At 38.6% G+C, this 17187-nt stretch overlaps 1 protein-coding gene across 1 annotated transcript in view; it reads left to right on the plus strand.

Moving 5' to 3' along the window:
* Positions 1-11223: 11223 nt before the first annotated feature.
* The window catches only part of HGF (hepatocyte growth factor), a 49817-nt gene continuing 43853 nt past the window's right edge, over positions 11224-17187 (plus strand). The window contains exon 1 of the mRNA XM_066184510.1: positions 11224-11229. Coding sequence (XP_066040607.1) covers positions 11224-11229 — 6 coding nt within the window. The remainder of the gene's footprint in view (positions 11230-17187) is intronic.

The following is a 17187-nucleotide window of genomic DNA, read 5'->3' on the forward strand; positions in this document are numbered from 1 at the left end:
AATAATGTGTTTCAGTTTAGAGCACAGCACAACTGCTATTCAGCAGGAAAAAACCAAACAATTTTCCTATAATTTTTTCTATGCCACTATTGAAAATATATTTTTTGTCTTATGTTTATATGTATCAATATGATTTCATTAATAGGAAAATATTATTTAATAATATGACAAAAAACATTGAAATAGGCTATCATATCAACTTGTTTATCAGTAGTGTTCCAAATTAAAACTTTTTTATTTGGTAAGTTTAATTTTTCATATAAAAAATGGGATCAAAACTTCAGAAAAGCTCGGCAAAGTTGCAGACAACTTTAGAATTGCAGCTTCAACCCATAGACATCCAAATTCTGCTTCAGTCTTATTTTCGCTGCATAAATTGGTACCAAAATCCTCAGCAGCAGAATATGCCAAGGCCAGGATATACTCTGTCATTGTTTAATGTGCAGTGAAGCCTAGTCATCCACGCTCAAATTTCACCTATAAGAAAAAGACTTGGCCAATAGTTTATCTCTATGAAATGTGGGAATTGGGTACTTTGTGAAAATCACTGTGCATAGTTTTGAGGTATAGAATACTAAAAATAACCTGGAGAAGTGAAAACGCTTTATTGGCATAGAAGATATGGCGCAATCACACTGTTATCAGCATCATTTCACTACCAGAATTGCAATACCTTTGGTATGACCTTAGGGGAGAATGCTGGGCTGATGGAAGGTTTTTCTTTAAGATATAAAGAAATGACAGAGCAGAGATATTTAACAGTTTGCCCTGGTCTTCCTTTGAGAGCTCCTGTCCTGATTCTGCAGCCACATGTCCGTTTTCCCTACTTGACTATTTTCCAGTAACTGCATTATGAAGCTCGTATCCCAAACAAGGAGACTTCGATTCAAATAAAGTACCCAAAGCTTATTCTTTAAAAGAAGTCAAGCTAAGATTTCTCCTTTGCAAATGTCTTTTTCTGATATCTCGACAAGCTTTCTTCCGCTGGGCTTACAAGCCTTAAACCAGGAAAGATCAGTATTTTATGGCCATGAATCTTTTTGGTGAGTTCTTTTTTGTTTGTGTTTTTTTTCTGAGCTGTTATAAATATGGGCTCCTGTCTGAGAGACTGCTAGGAAACTGATGAATCCCCATGAAGGTTTCTTTTCAAAATCTTTAACAGCACTATAGGTAGAAATTCTCCTCTTTGATATGAAATCCTAGAGAATTTACTCTTGACAGCAAGTTCTGGAAATCTTCAGTCTCTGGAAATCAAAGAGCTAAGGCTTTTGTCTCTGGATTTTTGAACTGTTGAAGTTATTCCATAGCATACAGTCCACAGTCAAAGACCAGTTTAATTTTATCCTTTGGTACTCCAAACTTATTGAAAACATTTCTTAAAATCTATACCAGTCTGAGATATATTAATAGTATCTTTATAGCAATATCTTATTTTTATTAAACCACTGCATGTTACTTTTTTATTGTATCTGATGTCTCAGCATCAGTTTTGGTAGTGTTTTCTCAGCTTATCTGATGATGACTTCTTTTTACAGAAGTATCATAATGAAAGATAAAGATCCTTCAATTTTTGTGCCAAAATGTGTGCTATAAGGAACTTGTTGGAAACTTTTCCCAATTTAAAAGCACACATTTAAGTTGAAAAAAAAATACATGGGCCTGCATTGCTTTTGTCAAAATCTTCCTGGAATAATTGTGTTTTGTTTAGATTTTTTTATTGTATATTATATATTTTCTTTTTTTAAAAAAATTCAAAGTAAAAACTATGTTCTGATTTGAAACCCATCAAAATTTTAATATGTTTTTCAAATAAAAGCAATTACTGAAAGTAAAAAATGCTCTAGGAAATGCAAAAAATTATTGTCCAGTTTGGAATCTAACATAAGAATATCTTAGAAAAACTATCCTAGGTTTTCTGGTTTAGCCAGATAAATGAAAAAAAAAAAAAAAATCAGCCAGGGACGTTCAGTGGTTTTATTTAAGCATATGCTTGGTTTTCAATGACTCAAAAAAACGCAAGAGTACAGGTGAATTATTTGTATATAAAAAAGAAAGCCTTAATATACTACCCAAATTACATATATACACATCTTACCCCGGGCACTAAAATCATCAAACTGATTTAAAATACAGACAATTCTAAAGAAAACGTGACTTGGAGATTTTCTTAGTGGTTAAATATTTTAGGTGGATATTTCCAAGCTTTTCAACAATTAAAAAAAAAAAAAAAAAGTACAAATAGAAATCTTGATTTCCTTGACCATGGTCAAGCTTTGTACTTTACCAAAATATGCAAAGCTATGAGGACTTTCCAAACCAAAAAACACATCCTCAGGAAAAAAACCCAAAAAACCAAAACAAAAAAACCCAAACAAAAACAAAACAAAACAAAACAACCCCACTTAAACTATGGCATGTAAATAAAGGGTTTTGAGGGTTTCAAGGGCTGTTGCTTTATATCAAACATGTTCAGCTTCTGGGTTTTTTTTTCCAAAGGCCAGTACCACAACCTAATTCTAGTAGACCAAGGTCACAGAGAGGTTAATTTTTTCTTAAATTTTTGCACAAAAACAAAAACAAAACCAAAAACAAAGCAAATAAAAAAAGCTATTGTAAAGGGTTTGCAGTTCAAATTAGGCCTTGAGTAATACAAAGTACATTAGAATTTATTTACCAGTACTACCAGTGATGTTTATTCTTTGCAGACTTTCTTGACACTGCAGACACTAATAGAAGAGGAAAAAAGCAAATATAAACCAAAAGTTTAGCATTCTTCATCAGTATACCTCAACTCTTGATTACATAAGAGGAACAAAATTCTTCTGAGTTGAGTGAGGTATTTTTGGTGTTTCAAAATGCACATAACCATAGTGCAGGACATCCCACAAAACTTCAAATGGATATTACTGGAAATTTTAATGAAAATAATAATTTTGTATGCACATCTCCATGTAGATAAAGCATTTAGGTATGTAAATATCTAAATTTCAATTAGACAAAAACCTAACAGATATTTCCTACTAATAGCAATGCACTGTATATATCTTTACATTTTTCTTTTTTTCTTTTTTTTTTCTTTTTCTTCTCCCAAATATTAGAAATAGTAATTTCTCATGGGGTGCATTATCATCTGCTGCCCTTGGGTACCATTCCATAAATGACTTAAATGACTTTTACACTAGAACTTGAAAATTGTTCTGTTATCCATCTTAACTCTTCTTAGTTAGCATATAGGAAATAAAAGAAAAGCAGCTACCATATGTCCCACGCAGGAAAACCATAAATGATTTATGTATTAAACCTACTGCAGATATGAATGCAGGATTACCTGGCTCGGATTTAGCAGCCAGGCCTGAGCACCTGCGACTCTGTTTGCAGGAAGAATTGTAAATTATGTGTGTTCGAATATTATGAACACATGTGAGTCACAAGGGGTGGAACAAAGCCCAACCAAGTCACTCTGGAGCTCGTCTTCATTCTTGGGTTTCCCTGGTGGGGAATCAACACAAAGCCTCATGTGAGGTGCCACAGTATCCTGCTTTACTGCCCAGGATTCTACCCACTTGACTGGGTGGTGAATCTGCCCTCTAGGACTAGCAGGTCAGATCTGCAACATTTGGTATGATGACATGCAAAGTCCTTTGGACTGAATCTAGAATAGTAGACCGTGAAGTTTCTGAGCCTTTGCTTTCAACCGGACATTAATTTCTCTTTGTGGATCTTGTTATCCACTTTTTCCTGCTCCTCCTTCCAGTTTTCACACCTTATTTCCCTTTCTCTTTCTGCAAGAAGAAGGCATGGTTATTATCTTGGAAAGTACCACGTGTTCCCAGAGCCTGGGTGCCTCAGCAAGTACTGACACCTCTCACGTGCTGTAACTGCTTGAACTCTGCCTTTCCTAGCAGTGTCAAACCTTGTGGTCCATAGCACAGCCTTTTCTGCTCCAAATCTCAAGATCAGGTTATATAAAAAAGACAATAAAGCTTAATACTCGAAATGTGAAGCACAATTACTTGGTTTAAACTACTCAGGCAGCCTGAGACTTTCATGAATCAGCTCTGTGTCTAACAATAATTGCTGCAATTACTTACTTGTTTATTTGGCTTATTCTCCACAGTGATTCCTATACCAGATAAATCAAGAGGTAAAAAGGTTTCTTTTGAGAAAAAGTGTTGCTTCATATGAAAGATGCCGGTTCATTTAGAAAACTTTTCTTTAAAGCTAATTGTGACTAAATATTATTTTGTACACACATAAGGATTCCTGCCCAAACTGTGAATATCTAGCACTTCTGAATAGCAAGTTACATCTGAAAAACAGATTGAAATGTGGTTATGGTCAGAAAAGAGAATATTAAAATAGTAGTTTCTATGTGTTTGGTCATGTCTGCTTACTTTTCCAACCAAAATAAAGTTTTTAATTTTATTTTTTTTTACTCATGTAGGCAGTCCAGACCAAATACATCTTTGGTAAAGTGTGCAGTAACTTTTCTTTTTAGATACCTTCTACAGAAATGTTATGCTACTTTCCTAATACAGAGCTACACTGATTTGAAAGCCAGGTTATCAGAGCAAGTTTGCAGAGCTGCCAAAAAATTAGAAAAAAAAATCAAAAAACCCAACAACCCAAAAATCCCCACTCTCACATAAGCCCCAAAAACAGAAATAGAAAGAGATTTATAGGTCTGAAAACATGCCCTCAAAAGGTCAGAAAAAATCATATTCTTGCATAAAACCTACTACTTTTGAATATTATACTTTAGTTACTCTATGTGCAGACTGAAACTGAACACTGAAATCTTTCTGAAAACTGAAGCATGAAAATGCAATTTTTGCAGCTTTCCTTCATATTGAAAATTCATTTCAAGGTAAAATTTGATTGAATTGATATCATGCTTCTGTTTCAAAATACATGGGGCAAGAAGACGCAGAAAAAGAATCATTGTACATTTTGCCATATATGGTGGGGCACCAAAAAATATTTTCCTTTCACAGGTCCAGATGTAAATCTTTGTCTTGACTGCCTACGAATAGAACATCTGAATACAGAATCTGTAGGATCTTTCCTTTCTAATGGACCTTCTGCCCCTGGCCCTTTAGCCCATGTGCCCTGACTCCCTCTGAGGGGAGATATTTATGGCCTGTGTAAAAGGCAGAGGCATCCTCAAGCAGCTCCCCAAAATTGGACGAGTGGAGAAGCAGGAATATGGAGTTATACGTGCCCAGCACAATATATGCACCTAAAGAAGCTTATGACCAGGGCTTGAGCTCTCCTACAGAACTGAGACACATCATGAATAATCCACAAGATTATGTATTAATAATAGGAATCCATACAGCAGAATATTTCCTCCATTAAGCAGCACCCTAGTCCTCATGAGACACAACAGAAATCTTCCTAAAATTTAGAAGGAATCTGAATACAGGCCAAATAATCCTCTCAGGGAAGTAATTGGTAAAAATATCCTACTACACTTTAATGGCTCATGATCCTGTCCTCTGCAAGAAAGGTCACTCAACACACGTATGGACAACAAGACAAATACATCTGGTTAACAGAATGTGGCTATTATGGGCTCAGAATGGTGATATGATTCTTTTTGTTGCTTTTTGTTTATACTCATGTCTATCTTTGGCAGAGAGAAAAACAGAAACTAAAACCTGGGAAATCCATGTTTTATCAGTTGCAGTGGGCAAGGATTCCACACAAGGTTGTTGGCCAGTGAAACGCATGTTCTCTGTTTCTCAGGTTGTACATCTCCAAGAAATTCCTGAAAATTAACTTTTACTCTTGGGAGAAAAACAAGGACATCAAAAAGAAATCAACTAAGACTCCTGGAAGTAATGCTCATTCTACAACAGAAAGTATTTTTTTCACACGAATGTGTTTTTCCTGTAATACCAAATGTTCAAAATATTTTCCTAACAGACTGTCTCTCAACTTGCTTTTGTCACCTTACTTTCATTTAGTAAGGCAGTAATTCCAAATGGAAATTTTAACTTTTGCCACGGGGCACAAACTGGATAAAAAGTCCCACTCATATATGTTGGAAATACTTGATTAAAAGTTACTTGTGGATTGGGAAACAACTTTTTTTTTTTTTTTTAAGAATAGTTGTTTCACTCAAAGGTGCTAATCATCAATATGGGCAAAGAAGTCTAAGCTGGGAAGGAGACATACATTTCTGACTCATATTGCATGGGGCCACATGTAGGTCTCTGGTTTATTTGTGGAAAATGGAGGGAAACAGTTTCCGCTGTTGCCACACTCTCCTGCCCTAGATGGTAGGTGGATGCATGGGAGAAAGGAACAGTTTAAATTACAGCAAAACTTTTCCTTGAGTGTTTATTTTCGAACGCTTGCGTGTCACAGAGGCTGGTCTCATGACTTTAAACAAAACCCAATGTCATTGCTTCCATGAGGTTAAAATGAAGTGCAAGAGAAGAACTACAATGACTTTGCCTCCAACAGAAGGAAGGTCAGGCATCACTTTGGACTGAAGCTTGTCTCCATGGAGCGCCGCCAGCAGCTGATACTTGACCTTTAAATTGCCCAGAGCTGCCACAATTTTGGGGAAGTGGGATTTGTCAGCGGGCCAAGGAGGGTGATGGAAAGGCCGGGCTGGTGGCTAGGTGCAGCCATGGGTAGGTCAGAGGAAAGGTGTTTCCTTAAAGTGAAACTGTCCATGGGGTGGGAGAATCCCAGTGAAATGGCTATGCTGCCTTGGGATGAGGGCAAGGGGCAGGTGCAGGAAGTGGGATGTTGTGAAGGGAATGTCTGCAGGGAAGGAGAGGTCTGTTCTGGCTGCAGGTGAGATGGGGACTCTGAGGTAAGCATGCAGCAGGAGCCACCAGCCCCGGGGCAAGAGTTGGGAGACCCGGCCCGGCCCGGCCCCGCTGCTCCTCCCGAGTCTCTGAGGGATGGAGACAGGGAGGCGGGGGGGAAGGAGGGAGGGAGGGATGAGGCGGTGGAAGCCTTCTCCCTGGGCTGGTTGAGAGGTGGGAGGGAAGGGAGGCAGCTCTTGAGGAGGGGAGGAGAAGAAGAGGCAGAGAGGGGATGTTGTTAAACAGTTTCTTACCGTAAGAGGGAGTTGGGACCCAGATCTTTCCAGTTAATCACACAACAAACTTAGATCATCGCAATAAAAAGCTCGGCTCACTCTGCCTCCTCGAGTGACCGGCGGTGCACGGGGTCCCTCCGAGGAGCCATCTCCCCTTCTCCTCCCCGCCAGACGCCGGGGGGGGGCCGCCGGCACCATGCGGGCCACCCACCTCCTGCCAGCCTTGCTGCTCCACCAGCTGCTGCTGCTGCCCACCGCCATCCCCGCGGCAGGTCAGTTCTTCTATCGCTTCCCTAGCGACCCCCGTCCGCCTCGCAGCCGCAGCACGTCCCCTCTCCCCCGCTCTGGAGAGGCAGGGAGGAAGGGTGCTGGGGCGGCGCGCCGGGCGCAGCCCGCAGGTCTCAGCCCGAAGCCCGCAGGTCGCAGCCCGCAGGTGGGGCTGGCAGCGCCTCACCTTGCGTGTGCGGGCGGGGAGGCAGCGCCCGCGGAGCCGAGCGCAGCGCAGCGCAGCGCAGCGAGCGGCGGCCGGGACCAGCCGCGCTCCAGCCGCGCTGCCCCGCGGGACGCGGCCCCGGCCCGGCCCGGCCGCCGCTCCCCACCGCCCGCTCCGCGTTGAGAGGGCGCGGGGCTCGCCCAGGACGGGCAGACCTTGAAACCGAGAGAGAGGGGAAGGAAATCTCATCACTGCCCAGAGGTGCTGCCGGCCGTTGTCAGGACGCGACCGTGTATCCTTAGTTTCCAGCGGTAGAATAAATGTTAAATAACAGAAGTTGACAAGGAATACCCAAAAGCACGGGATAGTGCGTTGCTGAACGGGAATGTCCTTGCTGAAGTTCAACAGCATGAAAATGCTATTTCCAGACTGAAATACTTGTAATTTCATTAGATGTTCCCGCAGAAATCCGGGAGATGGAGGGGGGTGGCGAGGAACACAATAAGTAATCAAGTGCTGGATGCTCTTTAGCTGAATTTCTTTCCTGAAGTGTCCCTCCTGGACTGGTTATCTGAAGAGCCAACTCTGTGCTTTCTATTGGCCCTCTGGGAAGACGTTTAAGGAAAAAAGTTTGTAAAGGTTTCTACAAACCTTTCCTTCCTTCCGGCAACATTGTTAGGGTCAGACCTTTGCACAGACAGAAACAAAGGACAGGCACAATTTAGGGAAAGAATCTGCCAGGAGCGGGCAAAGCAAGGGCAGGGAAGTGTGGCAGCTGGGCTCTGGGGCAATATCTGAGGGCATCAGGCAGATTATGGCAAAGAACACTGATGGCTTCTAAGACGTAACTATGTTTTCTAGTTAAAAAAAATAATATTTTGTAATGGGATTTCGAAGGGGAATATTTTGTGGTCTGAGTGAGCAAGTCAGAAACAGACTGGCAGCATCACGTGCGGTAAAACCTGTTGTTTTCCCCCTGCAAGCAAGAGTGTTGTTCTGTAGGATGCTGAATAATCTCATTACAGCTTCTGTGCTCAGTCTGCTCACTGAGGATATTGTTTTTACAGGCATTCTTTAGCAGGTGACACAGAGATACAGACACTATGATACTATACTTTTCTGAACTCCTTTTCCATGGACATTGGAATTTCCATTTTTCAATGCAGCTTCTCTGAAAAGTGATGACTAGAGCTGGTTAGGAATTTTCTGAGGAAATGTTTTGGGTTTCTTTTACTGGAAAATGCTGATGCATCAGAACTTTTAGCAAAAATAATTCCTGTTAAAGAGAAACTTTCTTTGGTTTGTTTCCCTCAAATCAAATGACAGCGAAATATGCTGCAAAAGACATTGGCAATAGCTTGTGGTAAGAAGCTTAAGGTTAAGAAGAAGGTTAAGAAACCTTAACCTGTAACAGAAGCTCATCAACTGATGGGATAGTTAGGGGAAAAAAGCAAACACACTGCAGACACACTCACACACACTTTATTCCATGGGCCAAAGGTACACAGCTAGTCTATAGCCAAGCTCATAAGAAGCTAGGTCATGATTTGCTCTCCTGGTAAGTCAGGGTTCTTTTCTTGAGTGAGAGAAAGTCCTTGTTGTCCCTGACTGTAGGCTCTTAGTGTTGGTCTGTAGTTTACCAACTTCAGTGAATGTTGGATCTATCTAATATTTTGAGAGGGAGACTGTAAGACACCTTCTATACTGCTGCATCAGTAGGGGCTGATAAACAGAGTTGTGCCTTATCCAATGGGCTCTCCAGTTTAGGAGTGAATGGTTCACCTTGATGAGGAGAAAAACTGGATTTCCAAAACTTCAGAGTTTTTTAGAGTAGGACTTGTTTTTCTACCAGCTCTCATGGTGACAGTTTCTTGACAACCCTGCCTTTCTTGATTTTCCTCCCCCACCTTGCTTAATATTAATTAATCCTGTTGTTTACTTTATTAGCAAGAAAGATGACTCTTACTACACACTGCCATTTTGCTTACCTTGCTTTTAAAAATACACCTTCAACAAAAGTGTCTGTATATTTACACTGTAGGCAAGGGAAAGTTGTGCTACTTCTTTTTGAAAGTACAAATTTCTAGATCATTTCTGAAAATGATTGTTTTGTAAACATACATGTTGTCTTTGTTTGGGATGTTGGATTCCTTTTACTGGGGTGTTTTTAAGATAAGGATTTGCCTACATATGATTATTTTCTGATATGAAAAACAAGCTAAATGATGAAAAGAGAATTAAAACACTAGAAGTCTTTTGCTAATGCACATCCATACTTCTAGTGCTGTTCTGTCAAATCTGATTTCAAATGTCCATAATGATGAAAATAATTTCTTGTGTGAATTAATATTCTGGGTTTGTAATCCCATGCCCTAAGTTCTGTGCAAAGACAATGTCCTGTGTAACACAAGTTGCTGAATAATACAGTTGGGTTATATTAAGGGGTAAAGAAAAAGGAGAGTGAAGAAAACACAAGAAATTTAAATGTCAGCAATCTGTCTATGCTATCACTTTCTGAGTTTCGTTTTAATATATAAAAGATAAGACAGTGATTGATGAAAGATAAACGTGCATGGTTCCTATAGACAGCTTGCCTAGTCATTATCAATATCCTGTAAGTCTCTATCACTTGCACAAAGAATTTAATCTGTAGCTAATAACTTTATCAAGGAGTTTTCTTTCTTGTTCAAATATTATTCAGTATCCTTGGGAAGTATCTCTTTAGTAATGTTCATCTGGTGAAACTAAAAATGACTCTTTAATCAAAGCAACAGGTAGATTGGCATGTTGCAAAAGAGTGAATGTTAAAGATTTATTCAAATTAAAGATACATTTTTTTCTGTGAGAGGACTGTCAGCCAAGTGTGTTTAAATTTATTTAAAGCACATTCCATAGTTTGGATGATCTGAAGAAGTTGCTAATGAAGATGTGGGAGTTGCTCTTAATTCCTATATATAATTATCACTTTAAGAAAAATAAAATCAAATCCCATAGCCATAATCATTTTTTGAATGTTGCGTGTTCTTGTGGTCTGCATAGCTAAGTATATTTTCAAAAATTAATGTGATTTAGACTTTCCCATCCCAGCTGTAGATAATCATTATACTATATACTGTCAACAAAGTGAAATGATACTGTGCCAGTTGGAAGAGTGTATTCCTTCTGTTTAATGGAATCCTTTTGGTGCTCAGTGCCAGGGGCTGCTTGTTTTGCTCTCACATGTAATACAGCACTTACCCTGCTTAACAGATTTTCTGTTTCTATTAATGCCATTTTCATAAGCAACATAGCAGGAGAATAGAGAGTTGAAAGACATGAGATTAAAATGTTGCGTAAAACTCTGGAAAATTGACCACTGAAGTCAAGGAAAGGAAAGCCTCTTATTGGAGGAGCTCATCTGTCATTATTGTAATACTTCAACTGAGGCCAGGGTTGGAAGGGAAACGTGCAGTCTCCCTCAGAGAGCAGAATATCTCCCTTTTGGGTCTTTATGCTGAACATTAGTTTGCCACTTAAGCATTTCAAACTTTTCCAAGGAGGTTGGAAACCAGGATAACTGGGCCTCTTTTTGAGTAAAAGCACGGTGTGGAGAAAAAAAAGCATTGCCTTGAATGTTTTACAATTACTTGTGCTGGATGAGTGTTGGAATTTCACTTTCTCCCCATCAGCATTGAGGTGTGGTGGAATGACAGAGGCTGGAAGGCAGCACAGAGGTGAGAATGGATTGATCATGGAGGTGAGAAAGGATTGATCTCTGTGCTTACTTGGGAATCAAGGAGAGTAGGACAACTGCCATAATGCAAGCAAAATTTGAACCTTGCTGTGGGTAAAGTATGGCAGCTAAAAAAACTGGGAAGAAGGGGTGAGGACATGCTCACTGTTAACCCATCTTTTCCTGTAGGTTTTTGTGGCAATGCCCCAAAAGTTTCTCCAGCTGTTCCCGAATGCATTTAGTACCTACATGCAGAGGAGCACTGTGGTGAAGCAGAGCTGGGAACGTGCTCCAGATTAGTCAAATGTGTTGGCAAAATCTAGCTGTAGTTTTCAGTGCCTTGTGGGCCTCCACCCATGTGCTGTCTGATGAGCCCCGCCGTGCCTGGCACTCCTCCGTGCTGCTGGCCCAGCTGGGGTCTGGCTGCTCCCTCTGTCCCCCCTCAGCTCCAGCTTTTCCTCTGACTTGCTGCCTTGGCCAGAGGCACTATTTTTATGTATACAACATACAGTAAGGCCCTCATCACTCCTCACAGGGGCTGTTTTGCTGCCCTCAGCCATCTGCCATTCTTTGTTTTGCCCAGTCCCTGCCCTGCCTGCTTGTGCTTTTCTCCTTAGCCCTTGCTGCATGCCCGGAATTCTGGCTGGCTGGGACAGCATCACAAAGGAAGGGCACAGCATGCTGGGTGCCTTGAGGAGGCATCAAGTGCTTGTAAAGATTGTGGAACTCAAAGGGAAATGGTGGCGATTTAGTATTTGTGCACAACGCATAAGAAGACAAATCTTACAAGGGAAAATCCTCTCAGTAATTTAGCCAGAGGTTAGATACAGTAAGTCAGAGTACAAACTGCAGCACATTTGTTTCTGTCAGTGGATCCCAGCATCCTGCTGAGCAGATAACCTTTTCTTGGAAGGAAAAGAGCTGTCCATTTGCAGCTACCATCCAATTTTAGAATATACTATCAGTTTTTAGCATTATCCTCAGCTCCTTGAACTTTCACGCTGACTATAGGCGTGGGTTCAAAAGGCAGGACTTAGCTGGGTTCCTAGTTACATGGCAGTCTTTGCAGTTGCTAATAAGGGGGTGTGGGTGTGGTGGTGTCAGTAGTAATGTAAAGCCAAAAAAGAAATATCTTTTTGCATTTCCTGAATATGCTCAGCAACCAGACTGAGAGCCAATGTAGAAATACGGAAATCATTATCTATTATATATAGATATTGTATGGATAGTTATACATATTTCAGACTCCTCTCTAAAAATTGTGTGTTTTTTCTCCATGAAGCTCTTGTTCCAAGAAAATAAATTTCAGAAGTTAAAATATTCACATCATCCTCCAGGTACTTCTGAGAAACTGTTTAGTTTTGACAAGCTAGAGATGCTTCCTTGGACAGCTGGTTTTATTTTGGTGACTTTCCATCTACACAGCTGACTGCAGATTTTATGGGTATGGTTGGTAAACTTCTTTTACGCCAAATTATTTTCTTACATAAATAACCGCATTAAACTTAATCTGGCATTTTAAACCTATCCAATCTATGAAGTTGTTTTCTCGGGCACAACTCAGATTGTTCCAGTTTCTCATTATGTTGGTCTGCCTTTCTTCCTTTTTTTTTTTTTCTATTCCTCCTCAAATGAAAAGTCATTTGGAAGAGATGTTCACTTCTTGCATTCTAGCCAGGAACTGGATATTTCTGATACTGAAACAGACAGAAGGAAAAGTCACACTAAATGAAAGTTATGAGCGTTGAGCATTAATTCTTTTTCAAAGTGACTCTGTTATGACTTAAGAGAAAAAAACTACCTTGAATTTATTTATTGAAAAAGTGCTTTCTAATTGTTCACACTGATAACAATACTGTGATGACCCTATTGATGATATTAGTATCAACATTCATCTTTAACGTCTTTGTTTCTGTGACCACACTCTTAACTTCAGCATGTTGTATCCAAAACCATTTAGTAACATCTATATTCACCATCTGGTGAAGATTTGGATTGTTTGTTTTTTCTTTTTTTCTTGATGAAGCCAGTATATTTATGCTATCATACTGAGGCACACATCAGAATACATTTTACCCTTGATGTTTTATATCCTTTAAAAAGCATTGTCTTAGAAATACTTTATTCAATATAATTTAAAACTATCCCTTCTATCATATTCTATAGACAAGCAAAACACCTCACTGTATTTGCATACTGGTGTCAGCCCATATATGATGAGAACTATTGCTTTTTTTTGAACCCCACTCACTGATTTTTTCTTGTTGCACAAGTTTTGCCAAATGCTCTTTTATGCATATAAACATACTTTGTTTTTAATTTTCGTATTAAATAGTCAATTTTTTTACTGAAATAAGCATTCTGATTTGATGTATCTGACACTGTGATAGTACACTGTTTTGCAGATTTTTGCTTTACATATTTTTTCCCATTTAGAAACTTATGAATATAAGTTACCATGCATTTTCTATCAAGTATTGTGTCCCCTGATAAAATTTTAGATATGTTTATTGTGCTGAACTGTGCTTTCTTAAATTTATTTCAGGTGTGTTTAAAGTTTTTTGGTTTGTTTTTGTTTTTGTTTTTGTTTTAATTAAAGGTCTTTCATATGATGGTAGATTTCTGATTTCCCACTCCCTGCACCCAAGTTTTAAATCACATGATATTCCTCTCTGGGAAAATCCAGTTTACTTTAGCTTGCAGTTATGACTGTTTGCAAAATTAAATTAATAGCTAATCTCATTTTAGCATTCTGACCTGGTTATCAATTATAACACAAATAAGTCAATCTTTAATTAGTCCATCTGTTAACTGCTCAAGGTCAAGTGACTTAATTTCATTACAAACATGATGCAAAATATTAAACAGAGATCTAATATGCCAGTTGGTACTAAAGAAAGCGCCTATGTCTGTTTTATATTTCTGAAATAATTGTGTCACTTTATATGACCATTTTTATTCACTGGAATATATTTTGAATCATCAGCTTCTCTGTGCTTCCTGCACAGCATGTGGACAATTTCCTACTTTTAAATATTTCTCCTCATGCCATGTTACTTTGTATTTCATTCTCCATTTGGAAGGACTGCATTTGATTCCTGCAGTTCTCTGACAGCATCTGCTAGTCTAAGGAATTCAGGTATCTTCATTTTCTTTATTTATTTTCCCAAAGATTTAGTTTATCTCTGACATCTAACAAACAAAGGACAGTGATGCTTTTACATGACTGTTCATATACATTTAAAAACTGGAAGTTTTAAAAGATCTCCACACAGTTGAAAATTTATCTCAACAAAGTAAATAAATAGTAAAATGTTCAAGTTCTGCAAGTTTGAACACACAGAAAAGGAAAATAAAACTCAATCACAAAGCACCAAGTTTTCATTAATAATCTCAGTTTTAAAATAAACATTTAATTTTTGTCTTCCCATTTGGAAAACCTGGTGTTAAGTTTTGATGGTTTTGTTCTGAATAGTAAAGTGGGATGCAAAAATAGAAAGAAACAAGAGGAATTAGCTTCCTTACATTATCAGGAGACTTCAGGATATATTTCTTTAAGAAAGCACTAACTTTTGCATAGAATAGAGAGAAATTTGGGAACCCTGGAAGCTGACATGCTGAGTACATCATAACTGGTATTTAATAAAAGATTCGTAGAGTCTGTAACAAGTCAATAGGAGTTGAGATTTTTCTAGGGGAGGCAGCCAATATGCTCCACTTGTGCTGTGTAAGACCATAATTTTGCAGCCTAAAATGTATATCTTTATTAGAAAAAGCTGGAATGGTGGAGAAAGGAGAAAGGGATTACCAATGAAGCAGATAAATTCAGGCAATCTCCTTGTACAATTTTGCTGTAGATAACTCAAGTAATGTTTTGATCTCATTATAATGAACAAAGGTGATCTTTGGGTGCTATGACACCCCGTGTGCAATTTTGATTACCACAGCAATGGTATTGTATTTACTGTACTAGGTTTTTTACTACTAAGTAGGTAATGCAAAACTAAATACTCTTTGTGATCAGACTAAGACCTGAGGGTGTAAAATGTGACTTTCTTAGGTGTTTGAACTCCAAATAACCGGAAACTAGATTTATCCTGAAATTCTGTACTCTCATGTAGCTCAGTATCAGACCAATTAAATTCTGCAGGGTGTAAGTTTTATTTGAGGTATGGAACATAATCGGGTAGTTTCAGAACTGAGTGATGAGGTGGTTTGGGAGCACAGAGCTTATTTTGGTGTGGACATAAGGCCAGAAGGGAAAAATAAAGGTGTTTTGATGTCATTTTTCTGTCAGTGATTACAGAATAACTGGAGAGAAAGAGAGATCAAAATACAAACATTTTTGCCGATTCAAACCTGTTTCTCTTGTTAATCAAGAAAGTGTCTTTCTATGATATTGCATACTGTGGCCTCCATTGCTCACAGTTCTCTGTGTAACTCATCCTGTTTTGTATAAATATAATTAAAATTAAAGTTAAGCAGGTTCTAGAACGCAGGCACTGGAACTTGCTGGTAAATTTTCCTACAAAAATGCTGGAGAATGTCAGTTTTCTTTATCTCTGGTTATTGAGATTATTTGACATGGACTGGAACTGCTCCAAGAGTAGGTATGTTGGAGATCTTTTCCTCCAGGTGCCCTATATTTTGAGCAGTCTCAGTCAATGATTCTTGTCTGAGAAGATTGTACAGAAACCTCATTTGAAAATTTAGTAAGGGAACTGAAAGGTGAGTTCTTGTAGCTCCAAGATTAATGTCTTTCCTTGTGAGGCACCTTTTTTCTTAAGTAAATGTTAAAAGTCTTTTATGAAAATGGGAAACACCAGCAGGGAGACTGTGGAAATCCCAAATGTGATTATGGAGCACTTGTCCAATGCTGCATCCTACTAGAGCAAATCTGTCAGTTCCCATTTCCTTGGGCACTGGCTGAGATCTTCTCTTTTCTGTTCAACTTCATCTTAAGACCCAGGAAATGGCACCACCCTCACCTTTTTGAGGATTTTTTTTTTAAGTTGACTGAAGAAATATTTTTAGTTAGTGGTTGTTTCTGTTGAAGAAAAAAAGTTGGTTCACATTTGACTGGATTCCTTTGTGTTTGAATCAGCTGCTAATATTTTCAGATTTAAGTGGAATGTCAGACTTCCTTGGTAATGTGATCTGAAACTACAGGAAACATGGTCCACAAAATGAGCAGAAATCCTGATTAATCAAAGCTTAAAAAATGGAAATGAATGGCAGTCACAATTAGTTGCATTGTTATAGAATCTGAACTTCGAATTGGAGCATGCCTATGGCACTATTTGAGTTAGCTTTTTGTTAAAAAAAGGCACCTAATTTAACACAAAAAGAATATTATTTTTATATATTTTGTTGCAAGAATTTAGAGTAGTGCTTTGCGTTTTTCTGATGTTTCTAACAGTCACACCACAGATGCACTTGGCCCTTTGCCTCTTGGATTATAGGCAAGACATAGAATGTTGTTGTTTGAAAGCTAAACTAAATCAGGCTGTTATGAATTGCTAAATGCAAGATCAAACCCATAATCCTCTTTGGACAACTGCTAGGAAAAGAAGGACAAAAAGAAAAAGCAGAACTCTGTACCATATTTTTCAGGGAACAGAATTTCTTGAGGTTTTTAAATTGTATTGCATGCTGGCTGGTGAGTTTAAGAAGCTGTTATCATTGGGAATTAAGATAATGACACTTATCAGTAGATGGGAAATGTTAGTATCAGGAGCTGAAAGAAAATACTTTGATATTTCTCTACAAATTCTTACCACCACTTGACATAAAAGTCTTGACTGAGACAACATAAAACTACCAACTATGTCTTGGAAGATAATAGATTGAGAAATACACCACAAAAGCTTCATAGGAGATTTGTTTTTTTTGTGGTTTACTTAAGGGGCAAGCACAATCCTTTTTAAAGCACTTTGGCTCTATCACAGGTACAACAAAAAATAAAGCACTTTCAATGTAGAC

The sequence above is a fragment of the Chamaea fasciata genome, unplaced genomic scaffold, assembly GCF_029207755.1.
Source record: "Chamaea fasciata isolate MVZ Bird 193981 ecotype frontalis unplaced genomic scaffold, bChaFas1.0.hap1 SCAF_5, whole genome shotgun sequence".
NCBI lineage: Eukaryota > Metazoa > Chordata > Aves > Passeriformes > Sylviidae > Chamaea > Chamaea fasciata.